The following is a 10926-nucleotide window of genomic DNA, read 5'->3' as shown; positions in this document are numbered from 1 at the left end:
TTCAATTAAACCAGATTTTAAACAACAGTTGTAAACATATTCTCCATGAATAAAGGTAATTTTAATTTTAATTCTCAAAACTAATTTTACTCTAAAATTCTTTAATTTCACAACTCTTAACTGTCGCTGTCAAACAGCGTGGCAACAATAATTTCCTGATATTCTTGTCGGTGCCAAAAAGTGTGGCAACAGGAGATTTCCTTCCTTTACCTGTCGCTGCCAAAGAGTGGCAATAGGATTTTTTTAAATCCTTATTCATGCTCAGAAAAGGGGGCAAAAGATTCCAACTTAAAAGAATTAAATATCAGATTAAACAAACTATACAAATCTTGAGATCCTTTTCCATTATTTCTCAAATTAAAGAAATTAAAAACTGAAAATCGAGATAATAAAACTCAAACCTTTATTCCATATAAATTAACCCCTTTGGATTTAATAGTAGATTTTCTAAATTTTAATTTAATAAACAAATCTGACCCTCGTTTTAAAACATACAACATTTGATATCTCTTCAGACTGGATTAATCACGCAACTTGGTCCAAATCCCGGGTAAATTACTTAAATGTTTTGACCAAAAACGGACGAATTAACTTAATTTTGACAGAACGTGACAACAGTATTTGATTGATATATTATATTCAGTAGAACAAATTTATAATTTTTCTTGGTTGCAGTTCAAGATGTAATTGATAATGCGAACGTGGCCCAAAATTCGAAAGAGGTTTTAGTATAAAATTTTAAAAGATTACACACAATTAAAACAGACAACAGTTTGTGTTTTTGGTTAAAGCAGTCGAGAATAGGTCTGTATTTATTCTTTCTACTATTCTTTGCTTTAACAAAAATTATAATTTTAAAATATATGATTGAATGAAGTTGTAAATAACATATGATCTAATAGTAATAAAAAGCAAAATATGTATTTATAAATTATTTATTTCTTTACTTACGGACATCGTGATATTTTAAGTATAACTTATAAACAAACGGAACATTAGCGACAATTTTCCTTCTGAGAATCTTTTTTACTAAACAAAATACACAAAATTTGAAAATTTCAAGGGAATCGGAGAAGGTGCCGTTATCCTTCCATCCATATTTACCTCAAGTTTTATTGAATTAGCAAATTAGGAATTAGTTACAAAAAATTATACTATTGTAATTACGCAAAAATTTATAATATTTAGGTAGAAATGAATTACGCATTACTTAAAAAAATTGGTAAAAGATTTATATTAGTTACATAAAATTAGTATTTAGGCGAAAATGAATTAATTTCACCTAGATACTAATTTTCACGTACTAGAAATTTTTATCTGACAAATTACCATTTTTTTTAAATAATGTGTAATTTATTTTTAATTAAATGTTATTAATTTTTATGTTAGTAATTTTTTGTGACTAATTACTAATTTGCTAATTTATAAAAATTTAATTTGTTGTTATTGCTAACTTCGTAAATAATTAAAAAATAAAACATGGAAATTTTTTTGTCGATCCTTGCTTAACACTACAAAATGCGTGATATTAGTACAAAATTACTTTTTTCAAAGAAGGTTAAAAAAAGGCGCCAAGTACACGCGCAATGTTGTAAATTTAAAAATTCAACCTAAGTGGTAGTAGCTTTATTTCTCCTTAACAAAAATTATTATATCACATAATTGCGTTACCTAACTCAACCTAAGTAATTTCAGAAAGTATTTCAAAAAAATATGTGAAATCTTTAAATTGCGCCAATTGCAAGGAGAATATATATATTACTTTGAAAAATAATTATTGTGCAACTACTTTTAAAAAATAAAACCCAAGTGGTAGTAGCTTTAATTCTCCTTAATAAAATTATAATATTACAAAAAATCATTTTAATCACAAAGAATTAAAGAGGTAAAGTATCATAATAAAAATATTTGATTAAAATAAAATAAATAAATTTTTCTTGTAAAAAAACTTGGCGCTGCTTTTTTACTCCTGTCGCATTCTTCCCTAAATTATGTTTATTGTTTTTTTATTTAATAAAAAATTTTAGTATTTTTATTAATTTTTAATGTCTAGCAGCGCCAAGTTTTTTTACAAGAAAAATTTATTTATTTTATTTTAATCAAATATTTTTATTATAGTACTTTACCTCCTTGGCGATTACTCGGCTTACAACTGATAAATCATCGTGTAATAAACCCGCCTTCGATTGCGAACGCCGTTCCTCTCCGTATGAGAACTGGCTGAGACCAGATCTTTGAAACTTCTTAATATTTGAAGATTTACGGTCTATTCGGAATACTCAGAAACATAATCTTTTATTCTTAAGAAATTAACAACCTGTATATCTATCTGTGATCAAGCCTTTATATTCGAGTCTTTATAATTAAATAACTAAAATAAACTAATTAAAATTCGAAGTATAGGTTCCAAATGGAAATCCGTACGAATACAGAAAATTGGCTAACTAAGAACCAAGCGCGGTAAATACGCGAAAGTTTTATTTATATTTTTATTTTACATATTTCTCAACCATTGACTGCGCGCCGATTAGATTTGTCAGACTTGAAACACAGCTCCGATTGGAGTAGTAAAATCCCCCCTCCCTACACCTAATTAAATCGATTCGATTTAATTTTTGATGCTATATGCATCTAAATAATTGTAAAGAAATTATTGTGAAAAATATTACTTCAGCCAGGGTTGGAAAATATATAAAATAAAAATATAAATAAAACTTTCGCGCATCATTTACCGCGCTTGGTTCTTAGTTAGTCCGTTTTCTATATTCGTACGGTAAACTAATTTTTCCTAATAAACTATTATTTTCTCTGTACTGTATTGAATTATAACAATGGAATTATATTATCTATCTTTCTTGAATGATTTTAATATATATAAAACGAATTTGAACATGACTATTTATAAAAGATTTTCCGAGTCACTCCTTATTTTGAGTCTTGCTGTGTTCGTTCATTCAAACAGATACAACGGAATCAAGTCTTAGAGAAGGCTATTCCTAACAGTTTTTAAATTTTATATAAGTCGAATTTTAAATAAATAGAATTTTAAATAAATGACATTTATCATGTCAAAAATTAAGATATTCTCTAAATAAGAATGTTCTTTTCTTCTGTGATAGCTGTACTGGAATATGCTCACAGCAATGCTTAAAAACTGGGCACGAAGAAAAATTCCAATATAGTACAGAGTTCACTAGCTATCCGATTGGGCTTTTTGATCAATGAACGTTTGCGTTTCCATAATATGCATTAAATGCGGGACAAATATCCGCATTTAATGCAAAGTTTAATGTACATTCAATGCGCGTTTCCTTGGGAATTTATTACATTCATTTGTGACGCAAATCTTCTAAAATTGTTTTTGGGTTAGGACACTTCATTATTTAAACAAACGGACATATGTCTCCTTACATTTAAGGAATTCTACTAAGGAATTCTATTCTTTACAGTTAAGAGAATTCTAAAAAATATTTATATTTGTGTAAATGTTTAAATAAAAATTTTTTTAAACAATAACGTGTTATTTTTATTTTTATACATACATTGATCAAAAATATTTTATTAAATGTTTTTAATATTTATCTTAATCTTGATTTACAATTCAGTGTAACATAATTTATTATTAATTACACTATCAATGCAATTAATACGACATTTTCTATAAGTATTTACGTTATATTCATTTTTTTACATTAATATTATACATATACAGCAACTACACGCAAAGCTTGTTAATATTTCTACGACTTATGCTTGTTTGCTCTTACGTAATTTAGATGCGGTGTACATATAATTATAATAAAAATTAATCAATAGCTTTATTACAAAAAATATACTTAACAATATTATGAAGAAATTAAGAAACAAAAATGCGTAGACATCAATCAGATTTTGTTCCACCCAGCTCTGAGATCTCAACGGCGTTACTAAAGTTCCATTTGGGTGGCGGACGGTGTATTCAATGCTCCAAATAGCTAAATCTAATGGCGATATTGGCCGATCCCGGAATTCGCTAGATAATTGTTTCATGTTTCTTGTATAACTGTACAAAAAAATGTATATTATTATTAATGATGTAAAACAAGCATAACGTATATTAATTAAAGGAAAAGCCAAATATGACAAGATACACAAACAGAAAAAGCAAAATTTTTTATAATTTATTATTTTCTAAACAATTGCTTTTACAGGAATTTTTAAATAAATTATACTATATTAAACATTACTGTTTAGACATTACTTATGTAGCTATATTATTGTATAATATTGTTAATATTTACTGCTTAAATAATAATTATTAAAACATGATCGAAATATAATACCTTTCATTGTAAAGTACTTCTTCAACTGCGTGTAATATGGACTGTGTGGACAAAGTTTTAATGTCCAAGTATATGCCAACACCTTTAGCTACTAATATTCTTGTATTAGATTTTTGGTCCATAAAAAAAGGCATTACGATCATTGGTATACCTTTCCAAATAGCTTCCTGCGTACTCAGAAGACCACCATGTGTCCAGATCGCTCTGACATTTTTATGAGCTAAACATAAAAGTATAGGTATCATAATAAATATTAATTCTCAACTATGGAAATCTCACATTGATACAAACATTTTATTAGCAGTATAGGTATGTCCCGATTAAACTGATATAATAAACTTTTCAATCAACAATTTTGTTGCCTGTACATTATTTTTAAACAAAAAACGAGTTTTTTAGTGTAATAAAAACTACTCTCTTATTATGAAGAAATTATAATATATATTTGTAATAATTAAAAGTTGTTTTATAATAAGAGTGAAAAAATTATAAAATAAAACAAAATCGTTTAGACATTACTGCGCGGAGGTAATTATATGAACTTAATACAACAGAAATTGATTTTGTTATACTACAGTTATTTTAAAACTACAGTTATTTTAAAAATGTAGTTGTGCTATCATTAGTCAATAACCATTTTTATATCTACAAAGCATTTGTATTTGCGATGTTTTTGTGTATGTCTATCGCGATATTTTACTAAAACACTGGTGATTAAAATAAAAATTCAAATCGGTATTACGTAAGAGTACGTATTAAGTATTACGTATGTACATACATTACGTATTAAGTAATTTTCTGCAGTTTTTAAGAGAATGGTATCTATTGCATTAATACTCAAATTTTTTAGATATCCTTATTGTTAATAAAGAGAGCTGAAACTTGTTTGAAACAATGTTTTACGTTGATAAAAGAATGTACGAAGAGCAATAGCCAATTAAATAAATGTTACGAAAAAATATATATGTCTCATGTTTCTTATATTTTCCTAGGAATTGAGAAACGTACATAAAACTTCGCTTTGCGGCATCCATTTCACAATCATTACATTGTCCGGTATTTCAAATGACACTTCAATCTCTAGCTTCCACAGCACTCGTTGCTTCAGTTTCGACAGTGCAAGTATAACAGTTTTAATCTTGTCTAGGCCGATATTTTTCCATTTTACATTTGTTCCCAATGATATTACGATGGCTCCATTCTTTGCTCCGTCGAAAAATACGCGCACATCCTGCAAAATAATGGTAAACTAAACATTTGATAATTATTTACAATAAGATAATACCTTTTCCGAATTTTGATATTTCTTGCAGCTCTCTTAGTAAAAACCTTTGTTGTGACTCTGACAGTGATAATCAATCGAGGGAGCCCGAAAAATATGTACCCTACCTATTTTTTAATCTATTTTTTTTTTCAAATATTATTCAATTTTCCACGCAAACGTTTAATTTTCTTTGGTATTTATGTATAAAAGGGGGCCCCTCTCCGATTTGGTTTATTTTTAAATATGTTGTTGGGGGAGTCTTCCCGAATCATTTCATGTATACATATATATACATATGTATTATAAGGGTCGGACTCAACTAGCTTCGGAGATATATGCACACACACACACGCGCGCGTACGCGCGGGGGGTGCAAAGGGGCCTTCGGCTTCCCCTCCCGCACCTACCTCCGCCGGTAGGCAGCGTGGACCTCGCTTTACAACTTAAAAAATATATTTTAAGTATGCCCTATATTTTAAACATCTTTATAATTGAATAAATAACAATTCTATGTTATAATATAATTTGTATTTATTATTTAATTTTATTAATTAATTTCTAGAAGAATCAAAATGAATTGCAGGCAGAGGATAAATATTGCACGGCATATTGCTAAACTTAAAAACATAAAGATATTTCTTATAATAATATTCTATTTATAACAATAACTTGTAAAAAAAATGAAAGAGCGTTGTAAAGAGCGATGCTTTCAGCGCTGTGAGCGTGAATCGGACCGCAGCCTTAGCATATACTTTAAGTTGTAAAGCGAGGTCCACGCTGCCTACCGGCGAAAGTGGGTGTGGGAGGGGGGCCGAAGGCCCCCCCCTTGCACTCCCCGCGTGTGTGTGTGTGTGTGTGTTCCGGCATGTCGGAAAAAATAGGTATAAAAATAGGTTTAAAAAATTGGTTAAAAAATTGGTAGGGTACATATTTTTTGGGCTCCCCCGATTGATTATCACTGTCGGAGTTACAACAAAGGTTTTTACTAAGAGAGCCGCAAGAAAATATCAAAATTCGAAAAAGGCCCTGTTGTAAATAATTACCAAACATTTCGCTAATATACAAAAATATGTATTGAATATAAAAAAATATAATCGTAGGTATCCGATAAATTTTTAAGTAGATTATATCTAAGCAGAAATTATATTATCAAAGTTATTTAAATAAGATTCATACATTTTATTTTTTTTATTCTATTTATTGTTATAAATAGAATATTATTACTATAAGAAATATCTTTACGTTTTTAAGTTTAGCAATATGCCGTGCAATATTTATCCTCTGCCTGCAATTCATTCTGATTGTTCTAGAAATTAATTAATAAAATTAAATAATAAATAAAAATAATATTATAACATAGAATTGTTATTTATTCAAATATAAAGATGTTCGAAATATAGAGCATACTAAAAATATATTTTTTGCATATTAATTCTTGCACAGCACCCATGTCTAAAGAACGTCTTTACAACGTTTTTTAGACATGCATGTTGTCTAGGCTAGTTAGACATCGATTGGCATATAAGAGAATAAACGAAAAAAATATAAGCTTCAACAAAATAAAAATACCTCCTTATGGTGTTGTAGAAAATTACGTTCTATTAAATTTATTTTGTTAATAATGGCAACGAGCGATGGCTAAAATCTTTTGAAAGTTACTCAGGGTCCTTGATAATATTTATCAAGATCTTTGAAATCATTGAGGACGCCATTAATATTAATATTAATATTTACCACAAAATTAAACATTTTCCTGATTTAATTATTTACTCAAAATCTTACTTATTGCTAATTAAAATAGTATTTGTTACAATATCCTGAATATAGCGGAACAATCCTGTGCATCACCGCACCTCCCCCGAAAGCAGGGGGAGTTGGGGGTCAACCTTGGTTCGCGTGAAAAGTGTATGCATGAACGCAGTAGGTTCCGCCTCCCTGCGGGAGGCTCCACTATTATTAAACTAGACACATAGTGTGCCTCCAAAGAACATGCGTGAGCTTTCCACGCAGGGAAAGTCTTAAACTTATGTAGCACCTTGTTTCGCGGGGAAAATGTATACGCAGAAGCAGCAAATTAATATATTTGTACTTTTTGTATGACTTTATGGTTGTTTACATTACTTAAGAGCTGTTTTGGTTTGTTTTGCGTGGAAAATGTATGCGCGGAGGCAGCAAGTTAAAAATGTTAAAAAAGTGGCTAAACTTTGGAGTCGCAAAAAATCCTTTTGGTATACGTGTTTTTTATCTAAAAGGAACCTATTCACAAAGTTTCACCTAAATCTGAGCATGGACGTTTTTGAAAGTGCAGCCCATAATTCTTTTGTTAATATTCTTATCACAGTTTTTGTTAAATTGTGTTTCTCAAGTAAGATGTATAATTTCTCTTACCTTAGGATACGTTACGACTGTTTCACCGGTAATTGGTTGTACGGCCTGGGCATTCAATCCTGCGATCTCCAGGGTGTTCGGTGGCAATGGGATCGCAGGCTCGAACGCAGGATGGCTATTAATTAGTACAATATTAATGCTTTCTCTTTCTATTTCATGTAATGGTCTGATTGCATGGCCTACATATTTTTCAGTAAGTCGTTGAATAATAGGGAAGAAATAGTAATGTCGTATCAGATTGTCGACAGTGTAATATAGAGCATTCCATGTTCTCAACCACAAACCTTCAGGCTTCGCAATGGCTGCATGTGTATATGGTCGAACAGTCGGATAACTTGGACCACCGATATAATCCTTGAGCCAAGGTGCAGGACCGAATGGAATATAGCCTACTATGGGTGGCTTACCTTTAGCAACCTGAAAGAACAGTATCTACAAATAATGGAAGGAGCTAAAACTGAAATACGGGAAAAATGATTGATTTCTCCTACAGTAAAATGTTTACTTAATTTCCGTCTGTCTACTCATGTTACAACTGTCTACTCATGTAAATGACATTTACACAGCTTTAATAACTTCCCGATTGTTACTCTATTTATCTGTACAGAGAGTGCCACAAAATATTTCACATATCTTTTCGCAGTTCGTGCATTAGAAAAGTCCAATAAAGTCGCATTGTAACGCTGTTTGAACTAATTAGCGAATGACCTTAAACTAAGAAGCGATTGTGAAGGTTATCGCTGAGATCAGCGATGACTAGGCACTTTCAATTTGCCACCCAAATACAACTTGATTTATAAGGCAACTTTGCTAAGTTGCTTGCAATTTTAAAGCAGACTAAATAATTAAAGTTCACTAAAGTTTATTGCTTTACCTCCCATAATCCGTAAAAACATTGAGTTAAAGTAATGTCCTGCACTATAACATCAAACTCGACTGTTTTGATCATTTCCAGAAGGTGTTTCGCTCCTCTAGTTTTTATCATTGTGTCACATGCATGAATACCCCACTGATATGTAAAATACGCCGTATAAAGTACGCTGTATTGTTCCCATTCAGCTGGGTTATAATCCTCAGTTTCTTCATAAGTTTGCATCAAACCATCGAAAACCTGAGAATAAGTATTTTTCGCTATACAGGAGAGAACATATTCTCATAAAGGACATATGTGATAAATTAACATCTCCGAAAGCGTATTAATCTTACATAAGAGAGAAAACAACATTTGAATATAGAAAAGTTATATATTTTTTTATTTAATAACTAACTAATTTGTGCGACTAATATGAGATAGGTTTATTACTCTGGATAAGGACACAAAACGAGTGTCGAAACGTCGATGATTGAATTAATGTAATTACGACATTATACGTAACGTCAGTTTGGTCAAATAATACCGCTTATTAAATTTTACTGACAAAGAAAAGAAGTTTTTAATTTATTTATTTAGTTTTATAAATAATTGCAAATAATTGATTTATGTCTCTCAGAATGTTTCTGAATTTTGTAACATTTACTTACGGCGTACGTCAAATTCTGCGCAAGCTTTCCTTTAACCTTAGTCTCATGTATGCTCATTGAGTGTACACGATGGCCTCTGCGAAGCAGTCCTTTAACCAAATGTTCTGTCCAGACGTGATGACTGGTCGACGGAATAGGCTCTATCAATAAAATCGACAATGGTTTCGACGCTGTCACGGGATCACCCATTAAAATATAACAAACAAGAAAAATGGCACGACTTAACATTGTTGCGCAAAACTTCTCGCGTGGTCTCTCAGTCAGATGCTAATACCAAATGTATCCTGTATGCCTAGTGTAGCATTCCTCCTCTTCTCATTTCGAGATAATAGCGCATTTATCATAATATTATTTTATCTAACAGGCTGGTAATATTGAGATTTCCTCGACAACTTAGCTCCACAATTATAAAAATAAGAGGAAAAGAGATACATGAATAAATCATTAATAATATGTGCTGTATGTATGTATATACCTACCTATGCAGGTAGCACGCAGTATCTATTCACTCCCTACTACTATCATGGTTGAAACTGAATGAAGACACTCGCGTGCAGGACAATCATTCAATCAATGTTGATTATTACGTAATGTATGATTGACCATTATATATTACAGTATGGTAATTGTTAATATGCATATGTAAGAAACTGTATTAGAAATATGTATGTAGGCCAACAAAGAAGAGCAAATTACATATAATTATACATTTACAAAAAGCTTTAATTATTTACCATAATATCGAATACAAATCTTTCGAATGCATCTGTATTCTTGCAGACTATAAGCAATACCGGTACGGTATAAAACATGTTAAAAAAGAAATATAATGTATAAGGCTCACAAAATTAAAATCAAATAAATAAATAAAGGGCAACGAGCCGTAACAGGATGACAGTGTTAATATATTCAGTGTAATAATACAAAAATAGTTAGGCGGCGGTGTGGTCTAGTGGTAGAGCGCCAGACTCGTAATCTGAGGAACCAGGTTCGAGTCCACTAGAGCCATGAATCATGGAAAAGTTTTTTCCGAAAAAACCGCGCCCCTCCGTGCAGATGCGGAGAAAACTGGGCTCCGTCTTTCGGAAGAGACGTTAAACCGTTGGTCCAAAGTAGGAAAGTAGGAAAGTAGGAAAGTAGGAAACAGTAAAGTAGTAGGATGAATTGGAGGTTAGGGTTGGGTACGTCCCTTCAAAACGCCCTTTAAGGCCCCTTGGGGTATATAAAGTAAAATTCTTTATCCTTTTTTTTTTAATACAAAAATAGTTACAAACGTTTCTGTTCTAATATCGAACCATCCTCAGTGTTCAAATTATATACGCAAAGAGAAGTATTCACGAGAACATTATTACATAAAACGAACGCATAGAAGTAGAACGAAAGTCGTAATATTACGCGCGAACTCCTTTAATTCCATCGGACGGAGAAGAC

At 30.9% G+C, this 10926-nt stretch overlaps 1 protein-coding gene across 4 annotated transcripts; it reads right to left on the bottom strand.

The window, feature by feature from the left end:
- Window positions 1-1611: 1611 nt before the first annotated feature.
- On the bottom strand, window positions 1612-10055 carry LOC139824412 (UDP-glycosyltransferase UGT5-like). Of its 4 annotated transcripts, XM_071796944.1 has the most exons (8): window positions 9975-10040; window positions 9770-9887; window positions 9496-9665; window positions 8849-9085; window positions 7975-8391; window positions 5331-5553; window positions 4323-4542; window positions 1612-4042 (listed from the first exon to the last, which is right to left on the bottom strand). In XM_071796944.1, exons 2-8 carry the CDS (start codon window positions 9837-9839, stop codon window positions 3748-3750), a joined length of 1632 nt encoding a protein of 543 aa, XP_071653045.1. In that variant the 5' UTR covers window positions 9840-9887; window positions 9975-10040; the 3' UTR covers window positions 1612-3747. The 4 variants fall into 4 exon arrangements, with proteins under 4 accessions (XP_071653045.1, XP_071653048.1, XP_071653046.1 ...); XM_071796947.1 differs by lacking the exon at window positions 9770-9887 and having other exon boundaries at window positions 9975-10055; XM_071796945.1 differs by lacking the exon at window positions 9975-10040 and having other exon boundaries at window positions 9770-9954.
- Window positions 10056-10926: the final 871 nt, after the last annotated feature.

This window comes from Temnothorax longispinosus, unplaced genomic scaffold (genome assembly GCF_030848805.1).
Source record: "Temnothorax longispinosus isolate EJ_2023e unplaced genomic scaffold, Tlon_JGU_v1 HiC_scaffold_360, whole genome shotgun sequence".
In the NCBI taxonomy this organism is placed as follows: domain Eukaryota; kingdom Metazoa; phylum Arthropoda; class Insecta; order Hymenoptera; family Formicidae; genus Temnothorax; species Temnothorax longispinosus.
The sequence above is the reverse complement of the archived record's forward strand: the minus strand, read 5'-3'. Positions and strand labels throughout refer to the sequence as shown.

Bases quoted from the DNA above. Each gene is read 5' to 3' on its own strand.
- LOC139824412 (XM_071796944.1), bottom strand. From the start codon at position 9,839: ATGATAAATGCGCTATTATCTCGAAATGAGAAGAGGAGGAATGCTACA. The intron at 4,543-5,330 runs GTACGTTTCTCA...TTTTATGTTTAG, and splicing joins GCCGCAAAGCGAAGTTTTAT to CTCATAAAAATGTCAGAGCG. The intron at 4,043-4,322 runs GTATTATATTTC...TTTTTTGTACAG, and splicing joins GAAGTACTTTACAATGAAAG to TTATACAAGAAACATGAAAC.